General features: G+C 39.2%; 1 protein-coding gene across 1 annotated transcript; it reads right to left on the bottom strand.

The window, feature by feature from the left end:
• Positions 1–570: 570 nt before the first annotated feature.
• On the bottom strand, positions 571–18,820 carry LOC141291120 (fibronectin type III domain-containing protein 7-like). Its single transcript, XM_073823292.1, has 12 exons — positions 18,565–18,820; positions 18,013–18,273; positions 15,854–16,111; positions 15,329–15,580; positions 12,900–13,154; positions 9,779–10,036; positions 9,437–9,700; positions 9,103–9,357; positions 4,622–4,882; positions 3,924–3,953; positions 3,706–3,758; positions 571–1,045 (listed from the first exon to the last, which is right to left on the bottom strand). The coding sequence occupies exons 1-11, from the start codon at positions 18,818–18,820 to the stop codon at positions 3,736–3,738; spliced, it is 2,373 nt and encodes a 790-aa protein (XP_073679393.1). The 3' UTR covers positions 571–1,045; positions 3,706–3,735.
• Positions 18,821–20,197: the final 1,377 nt, after the last annotated feature.

Below are 20,197 nucleotides of genomic sequence, written 5' to 3'. Positions count from 1 at the left end.
TAGTATTTCCCTGTCTGTTTACCTCTGTAACTATCATTCTTTATGTCAGTCCATTATAATTTTAATATTGAAAATGCCTTTCCAGAAAATCCACCCCACACACTGTGGCAAAATATAACTTACAATATTTGTGGCTATGTGACTTTCTCTTTAGAAATAGGGAAGTACACTGTTTTGAAACAGAAACTGACACACATCGTTAATGCAGGGAATTAATTTTACTGTCAAACTATAGATGTTCATTCACATCTCAACAAATCATGCATTTGACAAACATCCAAGGGAAGTTCAATTAAAAATTAGACATAGATTTCCCTCAGAGGCACGGCATAGGGGAGTTAAAACTCAATTACTGCTCAAATTGATCCTCTTTAAAAAAAAAATAAAAATAAAATTGGGAAATTACCGTTAGTTTCATTTTATGATTGTTTAAATTACTCCTGGAAACTGATGCATATAACCACTGTCAAATTAAATTTTTTTAAACTGAGATGTTTACATGTTGCTAAGAACAAAATGTTCTTTCTTAACATAACTGCTTCACCAAAATAACTTTACTATCAACTGATATTCAAGTGGAGAACTGTAGAAATTTTAATTGTAGAGTTAATTGCATAATGTGACACACAAGATCATGAATTGTCTTTAGTGAAAATCCCTGAGATAACGTTAGGGATCCCTGAAAATGAAGTTAAAACAATATCTATTCATTGTTTGTTGAATTGAATGGATTGTGTGTTGATCACATATTGTAAGGAAATGACAAATTCCTCACAAACATTCTCCCATTAATCAGTGTCACTTCTAATTATACCATAAATTACATTACATCTTTAAAGCAATTTAAATACATAAACATAAGTGATTGGACAGCGTCGAATCCTGACTAATTAAATTATTCAGGTAATTATATTCTAATGAGTTCACCGCCTGACTTCAGAAGCCAGTGCACACAGTAAATGATTTAGTTGTAAAGCATCCTTTTTTTTTTTTCCTGGTTTGGGGACATTTTTTGAAGGATCCAGTCGTCCAATATTACCAGAAGCTGTACAAGAGAAAACAAGAAGTCAGAATTATTTAAAACACAGAAAGTGACAATATTAATGGGAAATGTGCATTTTTCTGTCTCTAGCCTTTACAGAAATAGTACACTTCATAAACACTTTAGGGTTACAATTTCTTTATATTTTAATATGAAACAATATGTTATTTGAACAATTACACCTTCTTAAGCCATCAATGTAGCAATATTTGTTTTTCTATTAATTATATAGAATTCCAAGCACCACAAAACTACTTGTCCCCATGAAACTTAGATATATTTTAGAGTGGTCAATGTGCAGCTTGTATAGCAGTATAGATTTACTGTCCTCTGAAAATTACTCACCATACAGCCATTATTGTCAAAATAGCTGACAACAAAACCCTAAGTTAACTTGTCCAAAGTGTCAATATATTGTGTTAGCACCATTGTTTTCTAGCACTGCCTTAACCATCCTGGGCATGGAATTGACCAGAGCTGCACAGATTGTTGCTGGGATCCTTTCACTTCTCACGGAGCTGCTGGACATTGGACACATGCTGTTTTTCCACCTTACGCTTGAAGATGTCCCACAGGTGCTTAATAGGGTTTAGGTCTGGAGACATACTTGGCCACCCCATCACCTTCACCTTCAGCTTCCTCAGCAAGACAGTTGTCATCTTGGTGGTGTGTTTGGGATTGTTATCATGTTGGAAAACTGCTGTTCGACCTAGTTTCTGGAGGGAAGGCATCATGTTCTGCTTCAGAATGTACAGTACATAATGAAATCCATGTTTCCCTCAATGAACTGCAGCTCCCCAGAACCAGCAGCACTCATGCAGCCCCAGACCATGATGCTACCACCACCATGATTGACTGTAGGCAACACACAATTTTCTTGGTACTCCTCACCAGGGCATCGGCACACATGCTGGACACCATCTGAGCCAAACAAGTTTATCTTATAGTCTCATCAGACCACAGGACATGGTTCCAGTAATTAACGGTTGTCTTCAGCAAACTGTTTGCAGGCTTTCTTGAGAGCCAGCTACAGATGAGGCTTCCTTCTGGGATGACGCCTATGCAAACCGACTTGTTGCAGTATGCGGCGTATGGTCTGAGCACTGACAAGCTAACATTCTACTTCTGCAACCTTTAAAGCAATGCTGGCAGCACTCACGCATCTGTTTTTTTGAAGCCAGGTTCAGCACCCGACGCACAGAAACTTCATTGATCGACCCTTGCAAGGCCTAATCTAAATGAAACCCATCTTGAAAAACCTCTGTATGACCCTGACCACTGTAGTGTAACTCTGTTTCAGGGTGTTACTGAACAGCTTATAGCCTTGGCCATCTTTGTGGAGAGCAACTAATTCTCAAATCCTCAGAGGGTTCTTTGCCATGAGATGCAATGTTGAACATCCAGTGGTCAGTATGAGAGAATTGTACTTAAAGCGCCTAATTTTAACTGCTCTAATACAAAATACACAACTTTGTATGGTCCTGTCGAGCAGACAGAAACATAAACATGAAGAATAGGACATGTGGCTTTGCATGGTTAAACAACATACTGCTGTTATCACTTAGAGTGTACTCACTTTTGTTGCCAGCTATTTTGACAATAATGGCTGTATGTTGAGTTATTTTCAGAGGACAGTAAATCTATACTGCTATACAAGCTGCACATTGACTACTGTAAAATATATCCAAATTTAATTTCTATAGTATTGTCCCTTGAGCAGATATACTAAAATGGCTACTGAAATGTGAAGGGTGTACTCGCTTTTGTGACATACTGTATGATATAAATGTCATTTAAAAAATGCTGAAAAAAATATAAAATATATAATGAAAATGACGGTTCCCTGGAGTTGTGTCACTGGTGTTACTGTTTAACAAAAACCTTTTATTTTAAAATAAAAATCACACTGATCATCACTTGACTTCCTGCCTCCTATTTTCTGAAGATCTATGAAGAAAGGCCCATGATCCCTTTTCATTTATCAGAAATTTTCTAATTTATCTGATTTCACAGTTGAAGTCACTGATATGTCCTACTTTATTGTTAGGGAATTGTAAAAAAAAAAAATAGAATACAAATGGATTAAACTACTTAATTTAGTGAGTATACCATGATTGACAAAGTAACTATGTGATAAGTCTTGAGGAAGTAATGCAATATGTAATGCATTGTATTATATTAGATTAAGAATCTGATGACAAAAAAAGACATGGTGACAATGGAGTTAAAAAGTATGGTTTTATACTGCAATGTAATTAATTTTCTTTAAATGTTTTCAAATGCTACCACTTTTTTCTGGTCCTTTTCATGAAACTGTGCATTTGTTCAGAACACATGAAATATTACTTTGCCTACAATATCAAATTGCTTGATTGCTGGTTACAAATTGACCAAAATTGTTTTCCTACCACCATCTTTAAAATTTCGTCTTTTGTGTTTAACAGACGAAAGAAACTCAAACTTTTGGGTGAACTATCCCTTTAAGTCTATTAACCAGTTGCAACAGAATCCTGGTTTGCAGATGTGATGTGATACTGACAAGAGAAGTGTATAATAATGGGCATTACTGCGGATTAGCCTGTAAAAGGACTGGCAGTCCTGGGTTCAGAGAGGGAGGACTCTTTCTATTGTGTGTAATGAAGATGTGTTTGTACTGGCCATACCTCAGTGTTTGAAGAACATCCATCCCATCATTATCTTTTTCCTTGATAGAGCACTAAGAGTAAAGAAAGGCTTCAATTAAGGAGTGTCAAATATTTCATGTCCTCATTTCATTTTGACTAACAGAGCATTATGATACTTCATATGGACATGTTAGCCTTATTTTTGACTTGAGCATTTTATTTAGTTCAGTTTGAACTGTAGATGTTCTCATTCTTACCCATTCCAACACTGCTGCCCACACATGTGACTGAAAGACAGAGCATAACACAAACAGTCATGCATTTTTCATGCATGCAATTTCAGTTATTTAATGTTTAATCACAACAGATAACTATAGTGGCTCAAACAGTATTTGGACCTTAAAAAGTCTGAAAGGAAGTGGTATTTGTTTCAAATTAAGATAAACAAACATTTCACAAAATGTTGAGTTTAAAATGGTAAAACAACAGTTTCAAACGAGATTAAAAAGTTTGTCGGACCAGAAAGTTTGAAAAGTTTAAAGAAGTTTAAGAACTTCAAACAGTTTAAAAGGTTTAGGAAGTTTAAGAAGTTTAAAAGTATAAAAAGTTTTAAAAGTAGCACATTGCTAGTATATTTCTAGTATGTTTGTAGCATGATTAGCAAGTTGCTAGCATTTTTCTAACATGTTCCTAGCATGATTAGCAAGTTACTAGCATGTTGTTAGCATTATTAGCAAGTTGCTAGCACGATTCCAGAATGATTAACAAGTTGCTAGTTGTTAAAGTTTAAAAGGTTTAGGAAGTTTAAAAAGTTTAAAAGTAGCAAAAGTTTTAAAAGTCGCAGGTCCTAGTATGTTTCTAACATGGTTGTAGCATGATTAGCAAGTTGTTAGCATGTTGCTAGCATGTTGTTTGGAGATGCTGTTTGGTTTGCTATTGTATCTACTGCAGTTACCTGAATAGAGCCTGCTGTTACAGAACTGGACCTTGGTTCCGTCTGGATTCAGTGGTGCGACGACCACTTGGTAGACCTGACCGCACACTATCTCTGACACAGTGCATGTGTAGCTGCCAGGCTCTGGGCTGCAGGCGTGAGTTTTGCCGCTGCCGGTGACTTCTGCTGTGTATCTGGTGAGGACGCTGCTGGACCTCCAGCGCACAATCAGAGTGTTATTGGTTCCTCTATAGAGACGGATGCCTGAGGGACAGCACTGACCTTGAGAGAGATGAGAGAGTTTGATGAGACTCAACACTTACATGCTGTGATAAGACTGAACAGGTGGCATTATTGCCATACCCCTGATACACACTGATTACCAGCAAGAATTTACGCTGCATTAAAGGAGTAGTCCACTTTCAGAACAACAATTTACAGATAATTTACTCACCCTCCTGTCATCCAAGATATTTATGTCTTTTTTTCTTCAGTCGTCAAGAAATTATGTTTTTTGAGATAAACATTTCTGGAAATTTCTCCATATAATGGACTTAAATGGTGCCCCGATTTTTGAATCTTCAAAATGCCGTTTAAATGCAGTTTAGATGCAGCTTCAAATGGCTGTAAACGATCCCAGCCGACGAAGAAGGGTCTTGTCTACCGAAACGTTCGGTCATTTTCTTAGAAAAATATATTTTTACATACCTTTTAAGCACTGAAACTCGTCCAGCACTAGGGCTTGTAGTGCGCATTCCCGACTTTACGTACTGCGTCCACTGTGCTCTGCAACGCATCGAATGCTTGAAGCAGTCCCATCACCTGACTCGCCGATTGTTTGTAACAGTGGAACAGATGTGGTCCAGTCGTGACAGCACTGAGATTCCTGCTCCGCTGGAAATGGCTGGCATTTTCCACACTTGCACCACCATCTCGTCTCGTTTGAACGCGGTCTGCCCGAGGCTTGTGTCGCCGCCGCGGCCGTCGCAGTTTTCTCTCTCTGACAGAGTTCATCGTCTGTGTATTCCGGCTCAAAAAGATAGGCAACGGTGAAAAACTCCATCTCATGTGCTCCTCCAGCTTCAAAGTTGCCCGACATCGTTGTACTTAATGTTGTACCTTGTTGCTAAAGAGTATTTGATTGCGTTGCACTTCTCTCTTCTCAAGTTCGCTTTGTAAACACTGGGTCTGTAGTTTCGCATACGTCACGCGTGACCTTTCGACGTGAGTACGTAAAGTCGGGAACGCGCACTACAAGCCCTAGTGCTGGACGAGTTTCAGTGCTTAAAAGGTATATAAAAATATATTTTTCTAAGAAAATGCCCGAACGTTTCGATAGACAAGACCCTTCTTCGTCGGCTGGGATCGTTTACAGCCATTTGAAGCTGCATTTAAACTGCATTTAAACGGCATTTTGAAGATTAAAAAATCGGGGCACCATTTAAGTCCATTATATGGAGAAATTTCCAGAAATGTTTATCTCAAAAAACATAATTTCTTGACGACTGAAGAAAGAAAGACATAAACATCTTGGATGACAAGGGGGTGAGTAAATTATCTGTAAATTGTTGTTCTGAAAGTGAACTACTCCTTTAACTACAGTACAATAATGCCTAAATATCTTCTTGTCTGTGTGGCCTAGATGATGTCAGCTGAAAAGAAAAATCATTTCAGAGGCAGATCAAGTTATTACGTTTTTATTAAATACTGTACAGTAATTTTTCTTTAGGATATGTACACTTGTATGCACTCTTAGAAAATAATAAATAAATAAGGGTACACAAGCTGTCACTGCAGTGCATGTAGAACTGTACGCAGACTGATCAGGAACTTTTATTATGAAAAGGCTAAATGTTAATTTCAGGTTGGCTGATAATTCTGCCTTCAGATGCGATTGAAATTATTATAGATATGATTTTCCAAGTCAGAAATTAGACATAAATGGCCTCTAAAGTCATACAATATGAAGCATTAGACATTAACTAGATAAAACAGTTGGTCAAGACAAACTTTAAGTTAGCTTGATCAGAAAGTGTGAAAAAGTTTTAGAAACTGTAGAAGTTTTATGGTTTTCAGCCAGAAAAAGATTGAAGTTTAAAGTAGTTGTAAAGCTTAACGCTTGAATGTTTTGAAGGCAATACAGTCTGTCAGATGGATGGATGGATAAAAGGATAGATAGCATATTACTAGCATGTAGCTAGCATTATTAGCAAGTTATTAGCATGTTGTTAGCATGATAAGCATGTTGTTATCATGTTTCTAACATGTTTTAAACATGATTTCCATGTTCCTAACATATAGCTAGCATTATTAGCAAGCTATTAGCATATTGTTAGCATGTTTCTAGCATGATTAGCATGTTTTTATCATGATTACCATCTTCCTAACATGTAGCTAGCATTATTAGAATGCAGCTAGTATGATGTTAACATTACTATCATGATTAGCAAGTTATTAACATGACATTAATACTAACATTAATATGTTGTTACCATGTTTCTAGCATGGATAGCATGTTGTTAGCATGCTTAAAGCATGATTAGCAAGACAATAGCATGTTTCTAGCATGATTAGCATGTTACTAGCATGTATCTAACATGATTAGAATGTCGCTAACATGGTGTTAGCATTACTATCATGGTTAGCAAGTTACTACCATGATTAACATGTTGTTAACATGTTTCTAGCATGATTAGCATATTGTTAGCATGTTTGTAACATGATCAACATACCAGCATGTTAGGCATTATTAACAAGTTACTGTGATGTTTCTAACATGATTAGCATGTTACCAGCATGTAGCTAGCATTATTAGAATGTTGCTAGCATGATGTTAGCATTACTATCATGGTTAACAAGTTACTAACATGATTAATATGTTGCTACCATGTTTCTAGCCTAATTAGCATGTTGTTAGCATGTTTCTAGCATGATTAGCATGTTTAAATGTAATTAGCATGTTGTTAGCTTGTTTCTAACACGATTAGCCTGTTACTAGCATGTTGCTAGCATGACTAGAATGTCGCTAGCATGATGTTAGCATTAGTAGCATGTTGTAAGCATGATTAGCAAGTTACTAGCATGTTTCTAGCATGATTAGCATGCTGTTAACCCAATAAATTTATGGAAGCAGTACAATTTTTATATTACTGCTGTCTGATCTCTGTTTTTGTGAATTTTGACTTTTTTACCATACAATTAACATTTCACCTTAACAGATGTCCAGCGACAAAATTCTGTTTACAGTATGGTGCTAAAAGCTTACTAATCTCGTTATGTTCTATTATATGTATTTTTGGACAAACTTTTCATTAGACGCTATGTACAGTGGTGTGAAAATTCCTGACCTGAATCCTACTGAGATGCTGTGGCATGACCTTAAAAAGGTGGTTCACGCTTGAAAACCCTCCAATGTGGCTGAATTACAACAATTCTGCCAAGATGAGTGGGCCAAAATTCCTGCACAGCGCTGTAACAGACTCATCGCAAGTTATCGCAAACGCTTGATTGCAGTTGTTGCTGCTAAGGGTGGCCCAACCAGTTATTAAGTTTAGGGGGCAAACACTTTTTCACACAGGGCCATGTGGGTTTGGATTTATATTTAAATTTGTATGATGATCTGAAATATTAAAGTGTGACAAACATGCAAAAAAAAAAAAAAACATTTAGGTAGGGTGACCATACGTCCTCTTTTACCCGGACATGTCCTCCTTTTTGGCTATAAAATTATGTCCGGGGGGATTTTGTAAAATATCATAAAATGTCCGGGTTTTTTACCTCATTTCACTGACCGTCATTAATTCAACACTTTAAATGCAGCCACTGCCCACCGGCATTATTCTGAGGTACCCGTCTGATGAGGTGAAAGACCCAGTTGTCAAAACAAAACAAACGAGGAGCTGCGCTGCAAGAGCTGTGTGTCACTAACATGCCGAAACGCAAATGTAGTTTCACAGACGAATTGCAAAAAAAATACCCGATGTTCATTCGTGGTCGTGATAAATGGGAAGCATTGTGCACCATCTGCACTTATGCTGCCCTCCAAAGGCAAAGTGCAGTAACTACACCAACACTGAAACAGAAAAATGCCTTTTTAGGCCAGCTAGTCAAACATGTTGACACTCTTGTTTCTCGGAAACACTCTCGTTTCTTTGGGACAAAATTGATCAGAAGACTTTGCCACAAGACAAAACAGTTTCATAAAGTCCATTTTAAGCCTCAATTTTGACCAAATGCGTAGTTACTGCACTTTGCCTTTGGAGGGCAGTATGTGTCTGTTGCCAATAAAGGCAAATCAATTTAAATAAGAATTTAAATAAATGTGTGATTTCTATTATTGAGCACGGTTGGGGGCGGGGGGCGGGTGCATCCTGGGGAGGGTGTCCTCTTTTTGGATTCTCAGAATATGGTCACCCTAATTAAGGGGGCCAACTCTTTTTTACAACACTGTATTTGTGCTTGTTCAACCACTAATGGCATCCCGGTCAGTTCTGAGAACGTACTTGCTGAGAATCCGTGATAGGTGCACTCCGCCTTGTGCCCGGTGCGACTGATGGCTTCCAGCGAGACAGTGTAGTTAGTGCCGCAGGTGATGCATCCCATCAGGCAGCCTGTTTCCATAGTGTGACACTGCGCATTTCCACGCGGGGAAGACAAAGAAGCGATGTAGGTCTGGGCGCCGTTAGCAATTGACCAGGTGACGTTGGTCATGGCCTGGGTCACCTGGCTCACCGTGAGATCGTCTGGACAACAAGGTGCTAAAAATACAAAGTATAATTGTAAACTTTTAAACTAAACAGATGTGTAATTTGTGTTTCAAAACACAAGAAACCTAACCTGTTTCCAGGGGAGCGATGTAACTGGGCATGCTCTCTCCAGCTGAGGTTAATGCGATGGCACTGACTTCATACTCGGAGCCACAGGGCAGGTTAGACACCAGACAGGAAGAGCCGTTTGAGTGACAGACGTGCAGGTCGCCCACTGAGCCAATCACACTGACGGTGTAGTTGGCAGCTGTGTTATCAGAAATCCAGCTAACCAGCACACTAGAACTAGACATGTTAATCTGGCTCACTCCGGTGATCTCAGGCATGCACGGAGCTATTCAGAATAAAAAAAGAGAGTATGTTGTATGTCTGTATGTTGGATAAATGTTCCACTTTGAGTGCGTGATTATACCTGTTTCATGTGTTTGTGGACTGCAGGTGAGGTTGCAGCCGCTTACGTCGTTACATGGTATGACGACTACGCTGTACCTGGTGTTGCAAGTGAGGTCAGAGAGGGCGCACCTGGGCGCCGTGTCGTTACACAGAATCACTTCGTTTGCCTCCACTGCACGGGTCTCATACAGATCCGCACCACGCACAGGAGACCACTCCATCAATAGAGTCTCCCAAGAAGCTGCAGAAACTGTAGAATGCTCTGGACAGCAAGGCACTGTGGATAGCAGGTATAGCAGGTAAAGATAAATATTTTTTTTATGTAAAAAAATTGTTTTATTAAAAAAATAATGAATGCACATGTGAAGGTTGTTCACACAAGTGATGCTGTTAATATTTTGGCCTGGTCTTTTGGAACAAAAAATTATGTACATTTTAAATGTTTTTTTTTTAAGGAATACACTGGCATACACAGTGCCTTACAAAAGTATTAATACCCCTTCATTTTTTCACATTTTGTCTTATGTTAAATTAATTTAAATTGCTTTTTTTTACACCATAATGGCAAAGCAAAAAACAAACAAACATGTTTTTAACATCTTTGCAAATTTATTAAAAATAAAAAATAATTCCATTGCATAAGTATTCATACCCATATCTGGGAGAGTTGAAATTTGCAACCTGTGGCAAATTCAATTGAATAAGTATGATTTGGAAAGACACACATCTTAAAGGGGTCATCGGATGCCCATTTTCCACAAGTTCATGTGAAAAGTCTACAGTATACTTTGGTTAAAAATACTCAATAGTAGTGTAAAAAAACACCCTTTTACCTTGTCAAAATCAGCTCTGCAAAAAATCAACTCGTTTTATTGCATGGTCCTTTAAAATGCAAATTAGCTCTACTCACCCCGCCCCTCTCTACCTGGGATGATGAGCCGTAATGTGTACTTTAGCCGCATTTAGCGGCGAAACTTGCCAACAAGCACATTATTAATAAAGGCCATTTGCAAAGATACATAAAAAATCTTTAAACTCACTTCTGCTGTGGGTGAAGCTGCATCAGGAACAATTCACACGAACATAGACCCATATGTAGATCGGGATCGGCACTTTCTTTTTAAAAATGAAAGTAACATTATCCTCTGCATCTTCAGCGGCTCAGATGTCGGGAGTAAATGATGACTGCTATGTTCAATATTACATCCAACAACAGAACATCTCAATTAGAGTCTTCCTCTGCACCTGAGTCACACAATGGTGACCGTATTCAGACTGTTTCAGCTCGGTAAGGGCAGGTCTAAGGTAAGGCGCTCGTGTCAATCAACTATCATGGGAGCGGCCTCTGTCTGTGTGCCGTCACATAGACAAGAAGCTGAGAATGACCTGTTTTAAAAAGGGGATATTAATTTTAAAGATTAAAAAAAGACCACTGGGTGGATTTTTATCATTGTAGGGTGGTTGTGTACACAAACTGCCAACACACAATAATGTTCAAATAATGTAAAAGTTAGTTTTGCATCCGATGAATGCAAATAAAAGGTCTAACAGCTGAAAATGCATATCAGAGCAAAAACCAAACCCTGAGCTAAAAAAACAGCCTGTAGAGCTCAGAGACAGAATTGCATCAAGTCACACATCTGGGGAAGAGTTTAGAAAAAATTCTGCTGCATTGAAGGTTCACAGATGCATGTAGTCTCTGTTACCCTTAATGGAAGAAGTTTGAAACAAGCAGGAGCTGGCTTCCTGGCCAAACTGAGCAATTGATGGAGAAGGGCTTTGGTTAGACTGGTGAACAAAAGCCTATTGGCAGTGGCGGTTTTACATTGAATTGCTCCCCGGGCGAGACACCCTCCCGGCGCCCCGCGACAACTCTTATTAGCCATTTCACACAATTAAATAAAAAATGTGCAAATTATTGGTCTGTGTTTATAATATTTTGAATGAAATGTGCGTTATTTGTAAGAAAGTCAGGTGTCGCTGACATAGTTTAGCCCCCCTCCTTGTCCGCTTCATTTGGGAGAGGTGAACTGTACTCTGCGCCCCCCAACACCCTGCCCCCTGGCCCCTCGGCCCCCCTCCTCTCCGCTCGCTCAGCTTCTGTGCGGCTCCTTCAGCAGCCCCCACGTGTCATGAAAAAATGCCGCCCCGGGCGGCTGCCCCGTTCGCCCATGCCTAAAACCGCCACTGCCTATTGGTCACTCTAGTTGAGCTCCATGATCATACATGCAGATGGGACAAACTTACAGAAGGACAAAAATCACTGCAACACTCCACGAATCTGGGCTTTATGGTGGTGTGGCAAGACTCTTCTCAGTAAAGCAAATGAAAACACACTTTGAATTTGGAAAAAGCATCTGAAGAACCTCTGAATTTCAAGAATTATGTTTGAAGAAAACCAGGCACTGTTCATCACCTGCAGAGTACCGTCCTAAAAATAAATGTGATGGTAGTTTTTCAGTTGCGGGGACTAAGCGACTCATCAGATTGGAAGAAAAGCTCAGTGCACCAAAATATTGAAATCAATTCGGAACCTCAGACTGGGCAGAAGGTTTACCTTCCAACAGGGCAATGAACCTAAGCACACGGCAAGAGTGGCTTATAGACAACTCTATGAATGTCTTTGAGTGACCCAGCCACAGCCTGAGCTTGAACCCAATCAAACATTTCTGGAGAAGCCTGAAAATGTCTGCCAGACTCCATCCAAGCTGACAGAGCTCGAGTGGTGAAGAGGTAAGGAGAAGAATGGCAGATAATTGCCAAATGTTGATGTGCAAAGCTTGTCGAATCATACCCAAAAAGACTTGAGGCTGTAAAGGTGCTTCAGCTATGTACTGAGTTAAGGGTATGAATACTTATGCAATGTACTTATTTCAATTTTAATAAAAAAAAATTATAAATTAATGAAGTTGTGACAATTTGTTTTTGATTTGTCATTATGGTGCATGGAGTGTAGATTGATGTGGGAAAAAAGTAATTTAAAACAGTTTAACATAAGGCAGCAGCATAACAAAACGTGAAAAAAATGAAGGGGTATGAATACTGCCGCAAGGCAGTGTAGATTGTCTTTATGATCCACAGAGCTAACGTACATGGAAAAAAAAGCACAAAACATCTTTTATAGCATCTTTAAAACTCACAGGTGGTGTGGTTGACGAGAGGTCCTGGGGGACTGGGTCCAGCTTGGTTGTGTGCAAACACACTCATGATGTAAGAGTATCCGCAGTTGCAGTGAAACTGACAGAATAGCTCGGTCGAGTTGCACATCCCCTCGATGCCATCGTCACTCTTGATAAAGGTGGTGTAGTACTCTGCATGAGGGACAGCGCCCCACTTCACAGAACAGTTACCGGGCACCAATTCTTCCACCCAGATGGGCTGTGGGGGACAAGGGACTGACAAACAACAGATTAGGCAGTGAGAGAGAATGCAGTCATAATAGCTTAAGTTTCATTCTGTCGTTCACACAAAGCTAGCGATTCTTCAGAAGATTTGCAATATATCTCTTTAGACCTGTGTGTAAATGAGATTGTTTATGAATGGGTAACCTCTTGTGAATGCATGTGAATTTAATAATAGCCTCTTGCCAAGTTACTGAATATTGAGTAGGCATCTTTGATATGCAGTGCCCGTCCTCTCTATATGTGAAGCAAGGGTGTCAAACTCAGTTGCTGGAAGGCCACAGCTCTGCAGAGTTAAGATTCAACCCTAATTAAACAACACCTGATCCAGATAATCAAGTCCTAACCCTAACCCTAACCTGTAAGACCTTTGTTCATCTTATGAACACAAATTATTTTATTTTACAAGATATTTTTGATGAAATCCGAGAGCGTTCTGACCCTGCATAGACAACAACACAACTCACACGTTTAAGACCCAGGACATGTGACATCAGTGGTTCAACCATAATTTTATAAAGCTACAAGAATACCTGCGCAAAGAAAACAAAAATAATGACTTTATTCAACAGTTTGTTCTCTTCTGTGTCAGTATTTAACGCTTTCATGGTGTACAATAAATACTTGTGGTGCTGTTAATGCAGGAGCTGGTGTTCTGGTGTAGAGTGGCCATCTGTCTTAGTTCATTGTCTGCATATTCATGGTTCAAATAAGTAATGCTGGGCAAATAATTGCAAGTCATCCTCTCTGTAGAAAACTTTCGAAATTTTTATGAATACTATTTTATGTACAGTGTGTGTCTTCTTCTATGTCAGAAGGCTGGCTCCTGTGTGAGCACGTCGAAGTATGACACGGAATAGAAGACATTGTTGAATAAAATATTTTTCTTTTCTTTGCGCACAAAAAGTATTCTCATAGCTTCATAGCACTGATGTCACATGGACTATTTTTATGTCCTTACAACCTTTCTAGGCCTTGAACATGGTAGTTACGTTGCTGTCTATGTAGGGTCAGAAAGCTCTAGGATTTCATCAAAAATATTTTAATTTGCAAAAAAACAAGGCGGTGAGTAATTGATGACAGAATTTTCATTTTTGGGTGAACTATCCCTTTAAAGTTAAGATTACTTTATTTAATTTCCGCATTGTAGGTTATTATTTTTAGCAAATTATTTTGTTTGTATCTATTTTTATTGTACTTGTCATTTTCTTATTTTTTGTAATTTTCTTCTTTTTGACCAAACTGGCTTCTACGACTGTTTATTGTATTACTGACTGTTTCAATTCTTCAACTGTTGTTTGTTGACAGTGATATTGCTCTGAAAGAACAGATTAAGGAGTTGGATGGCCGTTTTGGTGTTTTGGTGAACGCACTGACAGGGGTCCCCTCACAAAGTTTTGCTTAGGACCCCCAGATGTCTAGGACTGGCACTGTTGATGTACCATAAAAACTGTCTGTCAATGTAGTAATGGTTGTTATAAAACCATAACAGTTACCGAATGCCCTGTTTTTGGATTTTATTTTCAATAAATGGTCTGGGTGGACTGATGAAGGAGCTTTGTGTAGTTAACATTACAGTATGCCTACATCAGGGGTGTCAAAACCTGTTCCTGGAGGGCCACTATCCTGCAGATTTTAGCTCCAAACCTAACCTGAAACTTCATCTCACCTGAAGCAGATAATCCAGGTTTTCAGAATTTACTAGAAATGTTCAGGCAAGTGTGTTGGAGCTGGTTGGGGCTAAACTCTGCAGGACGCTGACCCTCCAGGACCAGGACTGGACTGGTCTACATCAGGGTTGGGCGACTTCGGTCCTGAAGGGTCACTGGTCTGCAGAGTTTAGCTTCAACCCTAATTAAACACACCTGAACAAGCTAATCATTATTTTCAGGATAAGCAGGTGGGTTTCATTAGGGTTGAAACTAAACTCTACAGGACAGTGGCCCTCCAGGACCGAAGTTGACCATCCCTGATGGAGACCAAGGGTGTCCAGTTCTGCAGAGTGGCTCTAGCCCTGTTTAAACCAGCTAATTAAGGTCTTTAGAAACTTCTTTAGAAACTCTACAAAAAATTGGCCATCTAGGAGAAGAATTGGACACCCTTGACATTTTATCTATGATATGACCTGTTAATGACAAACTGTTGTATGTGTGAATCAGTTTACTCACATGAAATAATCTGCACTGGGTATGAGGGGGAACTTTTCCCAGCCTGGTTGATAGCGATCACTGTGACAGAGTTTGTCTCTCCACAGCTCAGAGGAGTCAGGACGCATGAGTTACTAGATGAGGAGCAGTTCTGTCCGGTCAAACTCAGGGCGACATACTGCTCTGCACCCTGGGTTGGGTCCCATGACACCACAATACCAGCATCAGGGGTGCTTGTCACCACCAGCTCAATGGACTGAGGAGCAGGAGGAACTGTGAAGACACACACACAAAGTTTAAAGTGTCAGCTATGCTTTCAAGCATAATGAAACTTACCTGAACCAGGTAATCAAGGTCCTAAGGCGTCTACCGGAAACTTTCATTCAGGTGTGTTAAAACAGGTAAAGCTAAACTCTACAACATGCTGGCAGTACAGTAAGCAGAATTGGATAGCTCTGACTAACATGCTGTACTTGTTACATGCATTGTTGGCTGCTTATTTATTAATCCCTACTTAAGTATTAAGTAAACTCTCTATTGTCTTACGTGTGAACTGGCAAACTGTGAAGTCATCTCCGGGAATGTTCTCAGGACTCGAGGCATTTCCTTTAATGCAGTATTTGGTTCCTGCCTCCAGGTCTGTAAAGAGAACCTGAGTTTCTGTGGTGTTGAGGCGAGTTTGGCTGTACGAGCCGTCCTTGATGATGCTGAGACTGTAGAGGACAGCGTGATTCACTGGATCCCACTTCACCAGGATGCTGCTGTTGCTGGGAGAGCTGGTGTTAAATTGAGGAGCAGGAAGGACTGGGATTCAACAGGAGAAAAGATAATAGTGAGAGATTAGACATCTGCATTGTGACCAAAAGTACTGAAGATAGTTTTTTTCTGAAGATTGTACACCAAACTAAGTGATCTAATATTAAGCTGTAGAATTATTTAGTGATATGGATATGAGGGACAGTTGACAGGTGTCAATTAACTTTATGTAATCAGAGCAGCACCCTTTACGTTTCTTTCCTTTCCTGTCCTGTCTCATCCTTTCCTTTCCTTTCTGTTCCTTTTCTTTGATGCCATGTCCTGTCTTTTCATGTCCCGTCATGTCTCATCCTTTCTGTTCCTTTTCTTTCCTTTCCCGTCCTTTAATGCCATGTCCTGTCTTTTCCTGTCCAGTCCTACCTCTTCCTTTCCTTTCCTTTCCTTTCCTTTCCTTTCCTTTCCTTTCCTTTCCTTTCCTTTCCTTTCATGCCATGTCCTGTCTCATCCTTTTCTTTTCTTTTCTTCCTTTCCTTTCATGCCATGTCCTGTCTTTTCATGTCCCGTCATGTCTCATCCTTTCTTTTCTTTTCTTTTCCTTCTGTCTTTCCTCATGTCCTGTCTTTTCCTGTCTCATTCTTTCTGTTCCTTTCCTGTCCTTTTTATGCCATGTCCTGTCTTTTCCTGTCCAGTCCTGTCTCATCCTTTCTGTTTCTTTCCTTTTCTGTCCTTTCATGTCTCATCCTTTTTGTTCCTTTCCTTTTCCGTCATTTCATGTCATGTCCTGTCTTTTCCTGTCCAGTCCTGTCTCATCATATCCTTTCCTTTCCTTTCCCATCCTTTCATACCATGTTCTATCTTTTCCTGTCCTGTCCTGTCTCATCCTTTCCTTTCCTTTCCTTTCCTTTCCTGTCATCCATGTTCTATTCTATCCTTTTAATGTCCTGTCTTTTTCTTTCCCATCCTTACATGCCATGTCCTGTCTTTTCCTTTTCTGTCTTGTCTCATCCTTTCCTTTCCTTTCTTTTTCATCCCTCTTTCATTCATTTTTGCTTTCTCCCCTTCTGTTAACAACGTTATGTTAAGAGCGTTCTTTTCCATTCCTTTTTGTGCCCTCCCATTCCCTGTGCTGTCCCGTTCTGGCAATGTCTGTTCTGTCTCGTTCCTTTCTGTTCCCATCCATTTTCTTTAGTTCTCTTTCATCACCTTCAGTCCCTCTGTTCCCTTCTCTTTACAGTTGTGTCCATTTCTTGTTCTGTCCTGCCCTTCCCTTGGAATGTCCAGTCTGTCCCTCTCCTGTTCCTTTCTAAACTCTTCCCTTCCACAGTTTCTTTTGGAAACTGGATTCTTTTCACTAAACCCTGGGCACTCGTTCTACTCTTACCACTTCCTAGTGTGTCATAACTGGAACAGTTCTCAGATTACTTAAGTAGTTTGAAGAAAACACCCTATTGTTCTGTTTTGGATCATATGCATGACGTAATTCCGTAGATATTTGTAAGTGATAGGATTTTGCATCGAGGCTATTCTGAGAATTAATGTACCTTCCCTTATTATTTCCTGGGTGACCGTCTCAGGTGGAAAACGTGCTACCTAAACAATGACACAAAACTGCTGAGGGCCCAGAGGTGAAGACACAGAATAAATTTTCTGTGCCCAGTCCCCTGAGGAGGTCAGCCCTTTTGTCATAGTTCAACTTCTCATATTTTGCCTACAGAGCAAACCCGGATATTGTTACTTAGGGATACATGCGTGAGAAACCTAGCTATGCATGCTGCTAAAAATCAAGCCCATGAGATCAGCCATGTAGCTTATCCTGATCTTTCTCAATGAGAGGATAAGGTTACCGCACTGGGTGAGGGTTAGAGAATAGCCAACTCTGTCCCTCCATGAATGGATCATTTCTCTGGCCTCTGGGTCAAAGAGGGTGGAGAGAGAGTAGAAGAATATACCTGTCTTAGCCTCCACGGAGATGGAAGGCTGGCTTCTGCCCGCGCTGTTGACGGACATGACACTGAGAGTGTAGTCTGTGTATGGCTCGAGGTTGGTGACAGTCCCCGGAGAGCTGGGTACTGAGATCTCTGAGAAAAAAGATCCATCGCTTGTCTCAGCGCGCAGGATGTAGGAAGTGGCACCGGAGACTGTAGTGAATTCCACAGTGATGCTCTTGCTTTCTTTAGAGGAGGCTATCACAATGCTGGGCACATCAGGAGCTGAAGAGAAGATGAGACATTTTACAGTTCCATTAATGTCACACAATCATCAGTTTACTGCAGTTAACACCGGGACCCCGATTCAAAAATGTTAAACTGCAACAAGGTCATTTTAACAAACAAGACGCTAAGCCTGAAATAGGATTAAAAAGGTCAGGGATTCTATACAGAATTATCAGGGAATTTAAACATATTCATTTCCAGGCATAGAAAGGTCATATAAATTCTGAAAGCACTTCCTACATCCCATCACTACTCTTTAGCAAGCCATTTGTGGTTTTTAGTACGTACCAGTAGATCCATCTATTATAGCATCTGTCAGCATGATCATTTGACTGTCCAGGGCTTCAACACGAAAGGTGTATGCAGTGTTAGGAATCAGGGAATTAACAGAGCCCATAATAGTGTTCTGTCCAAAGCTAGCAAAGACTACAGTGTCTTGAGAGTTTCGGAGAGAAGCTGTTACTCTGTAGGACAATGCACCCTCATATTTGCTCCAACGCAACACTGCGCTCTTTGATGTCACCGTAAAAATACTCACGGTCATTGTACTGCCTGAAAAAGACAAGAAACTTAACTCACTGAGGTATTCATTAATGCTGGATAAATATAATACAAATCGCAATCAGTGCATTTATGTGTATGTGTATGAGTATGAATTTAAATTTAAACAGATACTGTGAATTTGATCCAGATGAGCAGTACCTGATGCCTGTGAATAAAACAATTCACAAAGACTTTTATTAGATTGTAAACATTCATAGCAATATTTAGACATTTACTATTGATTTGTTTTGTATTATTATATTTCAAATTCAAAGTGATTTCATAACTGCATGATATTTAAAATAGAAAGTATGAGTGCATGACAGAATTACAGAATAATAGCCTAATAATATTGATGATGACAATAATAACAATCTTATTTTTAGTACAATTTTCTCTTATTGCCACACCATTCTATGCTGCATTTTACAGAGTACTTCATTTCTAAATAAAGGGAAATGAAAAGTAAATTGATATTGTGACATAACTTTACCTGTGAGACTATTCCAAGCAAAAGCACCAGCCCCGTGATTCCTCCAAGGCCTGCCATCTGTTTTCTCTGTTTGAATCTTGATTTCTCTTTTTATAAATCTAAACTCTGCACTCTCTTCTGTTTCTTGTGTTTTAGCTGACTTTACATGGAGCTTTCTTAAAGGCATCTCAGATACTTTAACCTAACCCTGCCTCCTCATTACAGCTGGCCAATCAGAGCTGCGGATGAGAATGAGCTGGCCAGTGAGAAGTGGAGATGAGACATGTACGTAAACAGGTGTAACAGAAAACTACATGAAGAAGTCTAAAGCTGTAGGCTATTAGCCTATGCGGTCTAATGTAAATAATACAGTTTATACACATTTGTGTAGTTAGTTTTAGTACTCAGTTTGGTAAAGAACATTTATTCTAAAGTGTTAAACAATAAAAATAAATAAAATAAAAGGAAACCACAACTTTAATTATAAGATGGTAATGACTGAACATTTAATTTATATGTATAATTATACTAAATCTATATTGCTGACAATTTGCAGATTTATATATTTGAATCTTTTTGTAATCATTTCCAAAATTGTCATGATGGCAGTCACAGTTTTAGAAAAATCTGGATTTGTACTAATTTGTCTATGGTGCACATAACACTAGATAAATTAACACAAATCCAGATTTTAAACAGTGATTATAAACATAAACATTATTTTACTAAAATTATTTAAGAAGTATTTATTTGAATAATTCTATTTTAAATAGGCTACATTTGTTATGTAAATTAACCATTTAAAATTGAAGAATGATCCGTTAAATGCACTTTATCTTGTTCCATGTTCAGTAGGCTAATGATGGAAATGTTAACTGTTTTTGTAATATACTTTACGTTAAGCGC

Source organism: Garra rufa, chromosome 18 (genome assembly GCF_049309525.1).
Source record: "Garra rufa chromosome 18, GarRuf1.0, whole genome shotgun sequence".
NCBI lineage: Eukaryota > Metazoa > Chordata > Actinopteri > Cypriniformes > Cyprinidae > Garra > Garra rufa.
Note: the sequence above shows the minus strand (reverse complement) of the source record. Positions and strands in the feature narration are given on the sequence as shown.

Bases quoted from the DNA above. Each gene is read 5' to 3' on its own strand.
- LOC141291120 (XM_073823292.1), bottom strand. From the start codon at position 18,820: ATGACCGTGAGTATTTTTACGGTGACATCAAAGAGCGCAGTGTTGCGT. The intron at 13,155-15,328 runs GTGAGTAAACTG...GTTGTTTGTCAG, and splicing joins CCCAGTGCAGATTATTTCAT to TCCCTTGTCCCCCACAGCCC. The intron at 3,954-4,621 runs GTAACTGCAGTA...TCTGTCTTTCAG, and splicing joins TAACAGCAGGCTCTATTCAG to TCACATGTGTGGGCAGCAGT.